Source organism: Malus sylvestris, chromosome 10 (assembly GCF_916048215.2).
Source record: "Malus sylvestris chromosome 10, drMalSylv7.2, whole genome shotgun sequence".
Lineage (NCBI taxonomy): Eukaryota > Viridiplantae > Streptophyta > Magnoliopsida > Rosales > Rosaceae > Malus > Malus sylvestris.
This window is the reverse complement of record NC_062269.1, coordinates 36,333,399-36,347,886: the sequence shown is the minus strand read 5'-3', so window position 1 is coordinate 36,347,886 and position 14,488 is coordinate 36,333,399. Positions and strand designations below refer to the sequence as shown.

General features: G+C 39.1%; 1 protein-coding gene across 3 annotated transcripts in view; it reads left to right on the top strand.

Moving 5' to 3' along the window:
- The first annotated feature begins 2,294 nt into the window (after positions 1 to 2,294).
- Positions 2,295 to 14,488, top strand: part of LOC126585862 (ABC transporter C family member 12-like) — a 55,494-nt gene continuing 43,300 nt past the window's right edge. For all 3 annotated transcript variants that reach the window (XM_050250421.1, XM_050250423.1, XM_050250419.1), the window contains exons 1-20: positions 2,295 to 2,440; positions 2,723 to 3,274; positions 3,392 to 3,570; positions 3,828 to 3,867; positions 4,221 to 4,377; positions 4,896 to 5,010; positions 5,099 to 5,179; positions 5,324 to 5,348; positions 5,475 to 5,531; positions 5,728 to 5,793; positions 5,990 to 6,064; positions 6,230 to 6,337; positions 12,026 to 12,160; positions 12,294 to 12,400; positions 12,498 to 12,591; positions 12,742 to 12,909; positions 13,078 to 13,218; positions 13,373 to 13,573; positions 13,668 to 13,766; positions 13,858 to 14,396. In XM_050250421.1, coding sequence (XP_050106378.1) covers positions 2,927 to 3,274; positions 3,392 to 3,570; positions 3,828 to 3,867; positions 4,221 to 4,377; positions 4,896 to 5,010; positions 5,099 to 5,179; positions 5,324 to 5,348; positions 5,475 to 5,531; positions 5,728 to 5,793; positions 5,990 to 6,064; positions 6,230 to 6,337; positions 12,026 to 12,160; positions 12,294 to 12,400; positions 12,498 to 12,591; positions 12,742 to 12,909; positions 13,078 to 13,218; positions 13,373 to 13,573; positions 13,668 to 13,766; positions 13,858 to 14,396 — 2,735 coding nt within the window. In that variant the 5' untranslated portion in view covers positions 2,295 to 2,440; positions 2,723 to 2,926. The remainder of the gene's footprint in view (positions 2,441 to 2,722; positions 3,275 to 3,391; positions 3,571 to 3,827; positions 3,868 to 4,220; positions 4,378 to 4,895; positions 5,011 to 5,098; positions 5,180 to 5,323; positions 5,349 to 5,474; positions 5,532 to 5,727; positions 5,794 to 5,989; positions 6,065 to 6,229; positions 6,338 to 12,025; positions 12,161 to 12,293; positions 12,401 to 12,497; positions 12,592 to 12,741; positions 12,910 to 13,077; positions 13,219 to 13,372; positions 13,574 to 13,667; positions 13,767 to 13,857; positions 14,397 to 14,488) is intronic.

The window sequence follows — 14,488 nt, the reverse complement described above, 5'->3', positions numbered from 1 at the left end:
ACCAAGCAGGGTAAAGGAATAACATTACTCCTTGTTGTTAGGGAGACTCCTATATATGTCGACCTCCATCCTCAACGGACAGGCAGACTTGCAAAAATGCTCAACCCTTCTTCATATCTGACAGGGCACTCCCAACAAAGTCTCTCGAAATACTCAGCTTTCTTTCCCCCCAAGAATACCTCTACAAACAAGCTACACCAGAGCAAGAATATCTCATATCATCAGGGTTAAAAGCAAGAGTATCCCATATCATGCTTTTTCCCTGTCCTTTCCTTTGGCCTTGTTTTTACCTGTAAGACAAGGAGAAAGAGAGCAATCAGTCAGCACTTGGAATCAAGCTTCCAGTCCGGAACTGACTGCCTGGAACCCATTACCTGATTACTTACCTGGCATTGCTCTCGAGTACTCATCTTCAACATCTTATGTTTCCCGAGAAGATACCACATCTGCCTGAGGAACAAATAGGGCAAGTGAGAAGGATACAAGGAAGCATGTGGAGACAAGCGCAACAGAACACGTGCCGATACATCCACTACTTTGTCAACAGCAAAAGTATCCCATATCAGCAGGGTCGAACGTACTCTAGATTTGATGGACTTGTTTTGACCCTCAAATTCTTCAGTCGGCCTTATACTCTGGCGGAAACCAGAAAACCCTCCAACCCAGTTCAAGAATAAGCCTGTGGAAAGTTACTTCTTCAAAAGCAAAAGTATCTCATATCACATTTTCTCATTTTCTTCTCTTTATCCTTCATGCTGCCTGTAAGATAAGGAGAAGGATAACAATCAGCCAGAACTCGAAATCAAACTTCTGATCTGGGACTGATTGCTTGGAGCTCTGATTGCTTACCTTGTCTATCACCTCTTTCAGCAGATCCCCTAGCTCGGCAACTTGGGAGACTCATACTACATGGTTTGTATCGCGCTTGACCAAGCCTGAAACTACAAGGAAGCGTCAAGTGAAATTGATACATTACCTTGTGCATCTCCACCAGTTAAAGATACCACCCCTGGAGGGAGGAAGAGTACTTCCAAAGAAGATGCCACATCTACCTATGAGACAGATAAGGCAAGTGAAGACGATACCACACTTCGGTACTTAAAAGTTTCGTGATTACGAGATCATTCTCCCATAATATTTCCTAATGTCATTTGTACTAAATCATTCACTTGTACTCACTAAAGGAGAGCTTGAACCTATGTACTGTGTAAACCCTTCACAATTAATGAGAACTCCTTTACTCCGTGGACGTAGCCAATCTGGGTGAACCACGTACATCTTGTGTTTGCTTCATGTCTCTATCCATTTACATACTTATCCACACTAATGACCGAAGCAATCTAGCGAAGATCACAAACTTAATATTTAAGATGATATTCTTTGGTGTATGTTTTTCGCAAACGATATAGTGTTGATAGATGAAACGCAGGAAGGAGTAAACGCGAAGCTTAACCTTTGGAGAGAAGTGTTGGAATCTAAAGGTCTTCGCCTAAGCCGATCAAAGACAGAATATATGGAGTGCAAGTTCAGTGCAAACGGAGGCCAAAATGAGTTAGGGGTGAGGATCGGAGATTAGGAAATACCAAAGAGTGACCGTTTACGCTACCTAGGATCTATCTTGCAAAAGAACGGAGAATTTGATGGAGATCTCACCCATAGAATACAAGCTGGATGGATGAAGTGGAAGAGTGCATCCGGCGTGTTGTGTGACCGTCGTAGGTCACTGAAGCTCAAGGGAAAATTTTATAGGACGACAATAAGGCCGGCGATTCTGTATGGCAAGAATGTTGGGCGGTGAAACATTAACACGTAGGTGTAGTGGAGATGAGGATGCTTCGTTGGATGTGTGGGCACACGAGAAAGGATAAGATTAGGAATGAGGATATCCGAGGTAAAGTAGGAGTAGCCGAAATTGAAGGAAAGAGGAGAGAAAATCGGTTACGATGGTTTGGACATGTGCAAAGAAGGCCTACTGACGCTACGGTTCGAAGATGTGACTACGGGATAGAGGTTCAGGGCCGAAGGGGTAGAGGAAGACCTAGGAAAACTTTGGAAGAGACCCTAAGAAAAGACTTAGAGTACTTGGATCTAACGTAGGACATGACACAAAACTGAGCGCAATGACGTTCTAAGATTCATATAGCCGACCCCACTTAGTGGGAAAAAGCTTTGTTGTTGTTGTTGTTGTTGATTTCAATTTCATGTCGTTATCCTAGTGAATGCAGTGTGGTTTCCGTAAGCCGTGACGTGTGCAGTGACGGATCAGTGTTGGTTTTTTGGCTACTCTTTAAGTCATAAATAAATAAATATATCGTTGTTACCTATGGAATTTGGAAATTTGCGTTTTGGACGTTGAATATATTATTTTCTCTGCTTAAACTTGTTGCCCATTTTTCTGGGATTTTTGGATTCTCTTTTTCCTCTGCAACTGAGCTCAAAGGTGACGGCTTTCTTCTCTTTCCACTTCTCTTTGTTTATTTGTTGATATAATTAGATTACGAACTATGAAAATGGACGTGGGTTTTTGATGCATACGAAAATTGAATCTTTGATTCTGTTTATTATTGTCAACCAGAAGTTAATGGGTGTGGGCTGCTGTAGCAGCAAGTGCTTTTGGCTCATACAATAAGCAGCAAGTGCTTCTGGCCTATTTCTATACAAAAATTGAATCTTTGAATCTCCTTATTCATGTTTTGAAATTAGTGTTTTGTTTATGTTGCAGGAAGTGCTTCTGTGTGAGAAATTATTTCCTTGTGAGTGTTTTGTGAAGTAATTAAGAAATTTGAGATTAAGTAAGATTGCATTAAGAAGTATGAGTTTGTACTTGTAGTGTGCCTTCAGTAGTGAACATCTGTTTTGGGGTTGTATACCCCAAATTTCTGAGCCTAGGGTATAGGCAGGAAGTTAATTGTATTGGATTGCGAGCATGCGGCCACAAGCTATGGTTTTTGAGCCAATAGATTGGTATTGCCAACCAGAAGCTAATTGGGTGTGGGCAGCTAAAGCAGCAAGTGCTTTTGGCTCATACACTCCTTGTGCAATTGACTCCCTGGCCATCTGCATTTCTCACTTGGTTCTTATGGGCCTTTGCTGCTACCGGATATGGATGATCAAGATGAGTTCAAAAGCCCGGAGGTTTCGATTGAGGACGAATTACTACAATTACATTTTGGGTTTGTTGGCTGGTTACTTCACTGCACAGCCCTTACTAAGGTTGCTGATGGGCATGTCATATTTTAACTTGAACACACAATCCGGCTCTGCTCCTTTTGAGGTGGGTTGTTTTTATTTTCTTGTTTTGTGCTACTTTTGATATGTGCCTTATTGATAGGAATCTACAGTAAATTGTAATACGAAATGAAGCTTACGCACGTAGTGTAACCGCTTGCAGATGACTTCTGCAGTCATTGAGGCAATTGCTTGGTGCTCCATGCTAATCATGATTGGCTTGGAGACTAAGATATACGTAAAGGAATTCCGGTGGTATGTAAGGTTTGGAGTCATTTATGTCTTGGTGGGAGATGCTGTGGTGCTAAGCCTTATGCTTTCAGTGGCAGATTACTACAACAGGTTAGTTTTCCTCCCCTTCACTTACCAGATGATTTATTTTCAGTGTTGTTGGAAGGTCCACACATGAGGGAGAATGTTCGAATATACGATAACTGTTCATCTTACATCCTAAAAACTATAACTTTTGGGAATAATGGTTAACTAAACCAATTTCAGATAATGCCCTTCTATTTAAAGGTTGAAGACTATTCAGAAATAATTATCATATAAGTCGTTGCTGAGTGTTTTCTTTTTTCGTTTTTGTTTCACTCTTGCAGAGGTACTCTGTATCTGTATATAAGCACGGTCTGTTGCCAGGTTTGTCCCAATTTCTTAACTAATTATGTTTTCTTCATTTTATTGCTTGTGTATAAGTTGTTAGATCAATAAAATCTTCGTCCTTTTTCTTCGTCTTTCATCTCCCATCATAATATTGTAGTCTCCAAATTAAGGCTGACATCCTTTCTGTCTGAATATTTTATGGCTGATAAGCCTCTCGACCATTGCTCTACTTTGTTGAGTAATTTATTTCTCATTAATTTGTCGAAGAAATTTAAAATTTACACTTAAGCCGGTTATACTTTTACCAAACTTAGATCTTAGTTCATTGTTTCCGATCATTTCATATAATGCTAATTACAGTTTGGTCTATGGTTCTTGTTCTGATGTAGGTGCTGTTTGGAATTCTACTTCTCGTTTATATTCCTAATTTGGATCCTTATCCGGGTTACATTGCTCTTCAATCTGAGCCTCTTGATAATGTCGAATATGAAGCACTACCTGGAGAAGAACAAATTTTCCCTGAAAGACATGTTAATATATTTTCCAGTAAGTAATTCTTAAACTTGGCATAATTAGGGCTGGTTTGGTATTGCTGTGCTTTGAAAAAAAGCTGCTGTGAGAATAAGTGGCTGTGCTGTGAGAATAAGCGGCTGTGAAATAAATCAGCAGAGTGTTTGGTAAACTTTTTTGTAAAAGTGCTTTTGGAAAAAAAAGCAATCTGATAGTGGGTCTTTTCATTAAAGGAGCACTGTAGCTCTGTGTGCTTTGAAAAAAAGCCAGTTTTCCAAAGTTACAAATAGCAGCTTCAACTTTTTCCTTTGATTTCAGCTTATTCTTACAGCAGCTTTCAAAATAAGCCATTTTTTTTCAGTTTACCAAACACCTAAAACCCTCACAGCTTTTTTTCATGGGTGCTTTTTTTTTAAGCACCTCACTCCCAAACCACCCCTTAATCCACAGTTTTGTAACTTTGGTTTAGGGTCTTTAAGTTTCTTTTCGTTATGTGTTGCTGGATACCTTATGTGTTCTAGAGCTACTTACTATTTTCTTGTGCATCTCTGTAGGAATATATTTTGGATGGATGACTCCACTCATGCAGCTAGGGTATCGAAAACCCATCACCGAATCAGATGTTTGGAAGTTGGATGCGTGGGATCAGACTGAGACACTAATTAATAAGTTCGCTTCATGTTGCCTCCTTTTCAGTTGCTTCGACATAATTTCGTGTGTCCAGCGCAGAACATGCATAACAGTTTTGAGTTTGCAGGTTCCAGACATGTTGGGATAAAGAATCTCAAAGGCCCAAGCCATGGCTTCTAAGAGCATTGAACTGTAGCCTTGGAGGAAGGTAATGTTTAAACTACGATTTTCGTGAATTTTGAATAAGTTCTCAGTTCTAGCAATAAGTTAGTTTTGATAAAACAGCCTATTTTGTAACACCTTATTTCATTTCTATCTTATTTTAATCGATTTTGTCAAATATTCTGTGTAGGTTCTGGTGGGGAGGCTTATTCAAGGTAATTAACATATAGCCAGTTTATAGAGTTGAAAGGCAAAATATTTTCAGAAAGTATTTGTTGAGTAAATTTCACAAGCATCGCTTTATCTGCCTCTGAAGTTTTATTACCTTGAACATCTTGTAGATTGGAAATGATCTTTCTCAGTTTGCGGGTCCGGTTCTACTAAGTCATCTCTTGCAGGTCAGTCTTTCTATCCAAAGCATCACTAGTATTCCCTTCTACCATATTACAGTTTGTTGTATCAAAAGTGGTTCAAGGAATTCATGTTCGAGTCTATGAAGTTTCAATGCTTTTTACTATGCTTCAAAAATTTGTAAGTTACTATTAGCTTGTGTTTCGACGTGAGAGTTCATAATTGTCTCGTGATGGTGTGCAGTCAATGCAACAAGGCGATCCGACTTGGATTGGTTACATCTATGCTTTCTTAATTTTCACTGGTGTGGTATGGTTTTTATCTTTTACTTTCTCAAGTAACATCATGTTTTCAACTTTTTCTGGCAAGCAACAGCTAACTGACCTGCGTCAACTTTAAGCAAAATGGATGATTAATTGAGTAACCAAGAACTGAGAAGTTAAATGTGCAGCATATTTTGAAGAGGTTGTGACGTATCTTGACAAGTTTATTCATCTTTGTCCAGTCACTTGGTGTGCTCTGTGAAGCTCAGTATTTCCAGAATGTTCAGCGGGTCGGTTTTAGGCTCAGATCAACTTTGGTAATGTTCTTTATAAATATAAAATTAATTCGTTGGTACATTTTAATTTATTTTTATTATTCTCTTTCTGTCTGCAATGAATTTTCGGTCAGCTCAAGTTCCCAACTCCGCTTCCTGTTGTGTGATTCATGAAAAGTTGGTTGCTTATGTTTTCCTTTCTTGTAGGTTGCTGCTATATTCCGTAAATCTATAAGAATAACTCATGAAGGCCGTAAGAAGTTTCCATCTGGGAAGATAACAAATATGATGTCAACAGATGCTAATGCAGTCCAGGTATGCTCTAGACGTAGATTGGGTACGAGACAGTTTTTCTGTGTTGTGCTAGGATAGCACCAAACCCGTTTGAACCAACTCAAGCTAACCCATAAGAAATATATCAAATGGAATGCAAGAACAAAATATAAAAGACCAAGATTTTAACGAGGTTCCTCAACAGTTAGTGTAACTGGAGTAGGTCCTTCGGAGTAGTAGGAGCTCACCTAATAATCCACTATCAACCAAATGGGAGTTTACAAAGTGTTGGCAAGCTCACAACCCAAAAACCCCAATACAACCATTAACTCTCACACACCAAAGAAACAAATAGAGAAAGAAATATTGTGAATAATTTCTTCTCTATACAAAGCTCAAAGCTATTACAACAACAACTACCTTGGTGGGTGATTACTAACCAAAGAGAAGAGCACCTTCTTCTTCTTTTTCTGCTCTCAGTTTTCTGTTTTCTGCAGCTGCCTTTTCTCTCTCAAAGATGGGCTTCTAAAACAGAAAATGGTGTACTCTACCTCTCTCACTTCCGTATGCTCACATTCATCCATCATAAAACACCCAATAAACAAAACCAATAATAAGGCTACTTGCTAGCCTTTACCTCTTTTTCTACAAACATCATCATAATGTTTTTTTCTTTTCAACAAACATAATGATGTTGTTTACCTCCTTTTGTTTATTTTATTTAGCCAAAAGTTGGCCACTTGGCCACTAATTCAACAATCTCCACCTTGGCCAAGTTCCGAAAATGCCAGGATAAGCCAACCAACACAATCAACACAAAAATTACTCCCAAACACTAGCAAGAGAACAACTCATGCCTAGCCAAATGCTCCAAAACTCCTATTGCTCAACGCCTTCTTTATATAGGCAAAATGTGAGCCAAGTTTAAGCAATGAACAAACTTGGCTACACCAACAACCTTAGTCAACATATTAGCGGGGTTGTCTTTAGTTGGAATCTTCTGGAGAATAATCTCTCCTTCACTAACGACTTCACGCACAAAGTGATAACGCACATCTATGTGCTTGGTCCTCGCATGATGAACCTAATACTTAGCCAAATAAATGGCACTTTGACTATCACAATGTACCTCCACCTGCTTCTGATCAACCCCCAAATCTCTAATCAGCCCATGTATCCAAATGACCTCACTTATAGCTTCAGCAACTGCCATATTCCTCTGTAGTAGACAAGGCAACAAACGACTGCAAAATGGACCTCCAACAAACTGGCCCTTTAGCCATAGTAAACAATTAGCCTATAGTAGACTTCCTTCCATCCAGATCACCTGCATAATCTGAATCAACATCACCAACTGCAAAATGACCAATACCAAAGTCATCTCTCTCAAAACATAAACCAACATCTTGAGTACCATGGAGATACCTCAATATCCACTTACCTGCTTGCCAATGCTCTTTACCTGGATTATGCATATATCGACTCACCATGCCAACTGCATGAGCAATATCCGGTCTAGAGCATACCATTGCATACATCAAACTACCAACCAAATTTGCATATGGTATATTTTTCATTTGCAGCTTCTCTTTATCAGTTTTAGGACACTGTAGAGAACTCAATTTAAAATGAGGAGCCAAAGGGGTACTAACCGGTTTGGTTGAATCATGAACTCCAAATTTCAGGATCAACTTCTCAAGGTATTGTCTTTGATTCAAACTGACCAAACCCTTCTCTCTATCTCTAGTGATCCCCATGCCAAGGATCTACGCTTCACCAAGATCCTTCATCTCAAACTCATTCTTTATTTACTTCTTCAATTTCTCAATCTCTTCAACATTCTTTGAGGCAATCAACACATCATCAACATATATCAACAAATAAATGAAAGACCCATCTTGCAAATTCTTGAAGTACACACAATGATCATATTGACTTGTAGAATAATTCTGGCCTCTCATAAATTTATCGAACCTCAAATACCATTGCCTTGGAGTTGCTTCAAGCCATAAAGTGATTTCTTCAATTTGTAAAACAAATTCTCTTTCCCTTTCACTGTATACCCATCCGGTTGACACATATAGATCTCTTCATTCAAATCACCATGTAGGAAAGCCGTCTTCACATCAAGTTGCACAAGCTCAAGATCATACTGTGCAACAAGAGCTAACATAATGCGAATTGAGGAGTGCTTCACAACTGGAGAAAATATTTCATTGTAGTCAATGTCTTCCTTTTGTGCATACCCTTTAGCAACTAATCTTGCTTTGAATCTCACATTGCTTTTCTCATCAACATCTTCCTTCTTGGCATACACCCATTTGCAACCGATAGCTTTCTTGCCCTTAGGCAATTTAGCTAACTCCCAAGTCTTGTTCTTTAAGAGAGAATTCATCTCATCACCCATGGCATTGCACCACCTCTCCTTCTCCTCACTCTCAATGACTTCCTCGAAATTGGATGGAATCTCATCAATGATAATAGGAAGAGCAAAAACAACATAGTCACTATACCGAGCTGGCTTGGTAATTTGTCTCTTTCCTCTGTTCTTGGCAATAGACTTTTGAGGTGAAACTTCCTCTTCAACTTGAATAGAATCTTCAAATTCAACTTCTTCAACATCCTCATGATCTCCAACTTCTTCACTTGTAGTAGCTTCGACATCAGCGAAAATAGGACTTGAAGTACCAGAGGCAACTTTCTCAAGCTCCACCTATTGGACATCTTTCACATTCTTCTCAGAGTCTTTGTACATACTTTCTTCATCAAATGTCACATCTCTACTAATTACAAGTTTCTTCATCTCTGGGCACCACAATCTATAACCTTTGACACCACTATTAAAACCAAGAAAGATAGCCTTTTTGGCTCTAGGATCAAGTTTATTTTCAGTCACATGAAAATAAGCAAGTGAACCAAAAATACGGATATAGTCATAATCAGAAGAAGGTTTTCCAGTCCATACCTCCATTGGTGTCTTACCCTGAACAGCAGCTGAGGGTAACCGGTTGATGATGTGACATGCATAATTAACTGCCTCTGCCCAAAATGACTTGCTTAAACCCGACTGAGACAACATACATCTAACCTTCTCAAGCAAGGTTCGATTCAATCTTTCTGCAACTCCATTTTGTTGTGGAGTTCCCCGTACACTAAAATGTCTCACAATCCTTTCCTCTTTGCAAACTTTAAAGAAAGGGTCGGATGTGTATTCTCCATCATTATCCGATCTCAAAATCTTAATCTTTCTCCCAGTCTAGTTCTTAACCATTTTCTTCCAACTCAAGAAAATGCTCAACACCTCACTCTTGTGCTTCATAGTGTAGACCCAAGACCTTCTAGAATAATCATCTACAAAGGTCACAAACCAATGTCTACCACTCAAAGAGGGAGTCTTTGTAGGACCCCAAACATCCGAATGCACATAATCAAGAATGCCCTTCGTCTGATATACTGCAGTACCAAACTTCACTCTAGTTTGCTTTCCCAAGACACAATGCTCGCAGAAATCAAGCTTACAAGTCGTGACACCTTTTAGAAGACCTTTTTTCACAAGCCCTTGTAGAGCTTTCTTATCGGCATGGCCTAATCTCATATGCCACAGTCTAGTAGTTTCTGAATCAGATGTGCCCATATTTTCTGAGACTACAGACGCTTCACCTGTCACGGTGCTTCCTTGCAATAGATACAAATGACCACATCGATGAGCTTTCATCACAACAAGTGCACCATAAGTAACTTTCAATGTCTGCCCATTTGAATGAAATTTAAAGCCCTTGGATTCTAAAGTGCCCAAAGAAATAAGATTTTTCTTCAAATTCGGTACATATCGAACACCTGTCAACTCTTTAACCATGCCATCATGCAACTTCAAACGAACTGTACCAATCCCTTTTGTTGTACAAGGATTGTCATCTCCCATGAAAACAACACCACCATCAAACTCTTTCAAGCTTGAAAATCAATCCTTATGAGAGTCATATGATGCTTACAACCCGTATCCAACACCCACTTAGTAGCACAATCAAATGATGAGGAAGTGGTTAAAGCAAAATCAGAAAAATCTGTTTCAACCTCAGCAACATTAGCTTCAGAACTTTCTTTGCCTTTGGTTTTCAACCTAGGACAATCTTTCTTCCAATGGTCCTTATTATGACAAAAGGCACATTCATCCCTTTCCAAGGTTTTTCTACCTTTAGAGTTTCCTCTAGGTCGAGAGTGTGATTTTTTCCTACTAGAAGATGATATTCTCTCCGATGATCTACCTCTAACAAATAAAGCTTCAGAGTTACTATTATGATTTTTATCTCTATTCCTCATTTCATAATTCATCAAGGCATTTGACACATCTTCAAATTTCACAGTTTCTTTACCATGCATAATAGTGGTAACAAAATGCTCATAAGAGTTCGGCAAGGAATTCAACAATATTAAGGCCTTATCTTCATCCTTAATATTATTAGAAGTATCAAGGTGTTTAATCATTTTTGTACCTTCTTTGTATTGGAAGCGGTAGAGCTTTTTCTTCAAGTGTAGCCGGTTCTCTGCACTCTTCATCATATACTTGTCTTCCAATTTTTGCCACAACACACTTGCTAATGTCTCCCGCATCACAAAATACTTCTAAGTTTTTGCAAGGCACAAACGAATTGAAGAGCAAGCCCATAAATTTAATTTCTCCCATTCCGGCTTCGACATAGCTTCCGGCTTCTCTCCCAAAGCGCCAAGTAGATCTTGTTGAACCAACACATCTTTGACCTCACATTGCCAAATCCCGAAGTTGTTTGTGCCATCAAATTTTTCCACTTCGAACTTTGCATTTTGCACCGTAGTTCTTGTAAACCCGGAGTTGCTTCCAAAAGGATTCTCATCTTGCCCGTCTGACATATTTGGCAACTAGACAGTACCCAAGAGCAACCAGTGCTCTGATACAATTTGTTGTGCTAGGATAGCACCAAACCTGTTTGAACCAACTCAAGCTAACCCACAAGAAATATATCAAATGGAATGCAAGAACAAAATATAAAAGACACCAAGATTTTAACGAGGTTCCTCAACAGTCAGTGTAACTGGAGTACGTCCTCGAAGCAGTAGGAGCTCACCCAATAATCCACTATCAACCAAATGGGAGTTTACAAAGTGTTGGCAAGCTCACAACCCAAAAACCCCCAATACAACCAATAGCTCTCACACACCAAAGAAACAAATAGAGAAAGAAATATTGTGAATAATTTCTTCTCTATACAAAGCTCAAAGCTATTACAACAACAACTGCCTTGGTGGGTGATTATTAACCAAAGAGAAGAGCACCTTCTTCTTTTTCTGCTCTCAGTTTTTTGTTTTCTGCAGCTGCCTTTTCTCTCTCAAAGATGGGCTTCTAAAACAGAAAATGGTGTACTCTACCTCTCTCACTTCCGTATGCTCACATTCATCCATCATAAAATACCCAATAAACAAAACCAATAATAAGGCTACTTGCTAGCCTTTACCTCTTTTTCTACAAACATCATCATAACCTTTTTTTCTTTTCAACAAACATAATGATGTTGTCTATCTCCTTTTGTTTATTTTATTTAGCCAAAAGTTGGCCACTTGGCCACTAATTCAACATTCTGATGTCTTGTTTTCTATTAAATGGAAATTCCATTTCTGATTCTTGGAAACGCTGTATTTCAAGTCATTTTATTGAATTGTGGATTTATAAATGATATGGGCTTTCTCATGATTTAGCAAATATGTCAACAACTTCATGGATTGTGGTCAGCTCCTTTTCGTATCACTGTAGCTATGGTTCTTCTTTACCAGCAACTAGGTGTGGCATCACTCATTGGATCTGGAATGCTGGTTCTCATGATCCCCTTACAGGTACGGACTCAGTTCTTTTTCAACCAAAAGTCTGTTTAGATTACCACTTTGCTACAAAAGTTAAGCTTAGGCTTCCATAACGTTAAATGCTTTCGTGTAATGATTCATTTGTTTTAAACTCCTTTGTGAAAAGACATTTGTGATCAGCAAAATGCGAAAACTGATAAAAGATGGACTACAGCAAACTGACAAGAGAGTTGGCCTCATGAATGAAATTTTGGCAGCCATGGATACAGTGAAGTACGGTTGAATTTGGCTACAGCTTCCCTTTTCATTTCTAGATAGCAAGCCATTGAAAGTAATCCTCCTCACATTCGTCTGAAATAAAATGTTTCAGATGTTACGCCTGGGAGACAAGTTTCCAACACCGAGTTCAAAGTATAAGGAATGATGAGTTGTCAAGGTTCCGTAAAGCGCAATTACTATCTTCTGTAAGGCACAGCACATCGTCCTGAAAATTTTATTTCCCTAAACACCTAAAGCACAATTGTGTCAATAGATTTGGTGGATAACACATTTTCTGAGGACTATCTCATTCGTGACCATAGAGTTTCTCTGACCAGCTGCAACCATTTTTGCAGTTTAACAGTTTTATACTGAACAGCATCCCAGTTTTTGTGACATTAACATCGTTCGGGGTGTTCACTGCTCTTGGTGGCGAATTGACACCTGCAAGGGCATTTACGTCCCTTTCTCTTTTTGCAGTGCTACGGTTTCCTCTAATCATGCTGCCTAGCTTACTAAGTCAGGTACCATTAGTTTCTTACCTGGTCACTTATCTGACTTCTTGCATTTGGCTTAACATCTAAACCTGTATGATCTCCTTTTCAACGTAATATGTTTCGTTTGTGCTTAATGGAATGTTACCTAGTTTCTCCTCATCCTTGTGAGTTTGTAACTCTGCTCTAATTTAATAGATTGTGAATGCAAATGTATCGTTACAACGTTTGGAGGAACTATTTTTAACTGAGGAGAGAATTCTAGTACCGAACTTGCCTCTTGAACCAGGGCTTCCAGCCATCTCAATTAAGGATGGGTACTTTTCATGGGATTCAGAGGTCAGCGCTTGATGGTTATGGATATATAGTGCATTCTTAGTTACGTTGAAATTTTGCATGAGAAAATGTGTAGAAATCCCAGGAATATTTCTTTGTACTTGATATGCCTGATCTTCTTCTCTCTCTTTTTTTTTTTTTTTTTTTTTTTTTTCAGGCAGAGAATCCCACATTATCGAACATCAACTTAGATATACCAGTTGGCAGCTTAGTAGCAGTTGTTGGTGGAACTGGAGAAGGGAAGACATCGCTGGTATCAGCCATGCTTGGTGAGCTGCCTCCCAGAACAGATGCCAGTGTTGTAGTCAGGGGGACTGTAGCTTATGTTCCCCAAGTTTCATGGATTTTCAACGCTACTGTGAGTCTCGGCTTCTCTTAATTGAGTACACCTCCAATGTTTAATCTTGTAACCCCTATGTACACTTCTGAGCTTACAAAATTTATTTTTCTAGGTACGCGAAAATATATTATTTGGATCTAAATTCGAATCTGAACGATATTGGAAGGCCATTGATTTGACCGAGTTACAGCACGATCTAGACTTACTTCCAGTAAGTGGATTATGTGAATTTTTAGGCTTGCAAGTACTGCTCTAGCATGTAAAGGTTTTGATTCGTTTACTACTACACTTAAATGTTCTAGGGTCGAGATCTAACAGAGATAGGTGAAAGAGGGGTGAATATTAGCGGCGGTCAAAAGCAAAGAGTTTCAATGGCTAGAGCTGTATATTCTGATTCAGATGTTTACATATTTGACGACCCGTTAAGTGCTCTAGATGCTCATGTGGCGAGAGAGGTTTTCAACCACTGTATCAAGGAAGAGTTGCAAGGGAAAACTCGGGTGCTGGTCACAAATCAGCTACATTTTCTTCCTCAAGTGGATCGTATTATTTTAGTCTCTGAAGGTATGATTAAAGGTGAGGGAACCTTTAAGGAGCTCTCTGAAAGCAGTACGCTGTTCCAGAAGCTGATGGAAAATGCAGGGAAATTGGAAGCACATGTCGAAGAAAAGGAAGAGAGTGAAAATGATAACCATGAGAGCTCAACACCTACTTCCAATGGGGTGTCGAATGAGTTGCCAAAAGATGCAAGCAACCCAGAGAAAGGGAAAGGGGCGAAATCCGTACTCATTAAACAAGAGGAAAGGGAAACAGGCATTGTCAGTTGGGAAATTCTAATGAGGTAATACCAGTCATGAATGCTTTTAGTCTTTTTTGACAATATTTATTGCCCGTGGCAAGTTCTTAATCTGATCATCAGGAATCGATGAATGA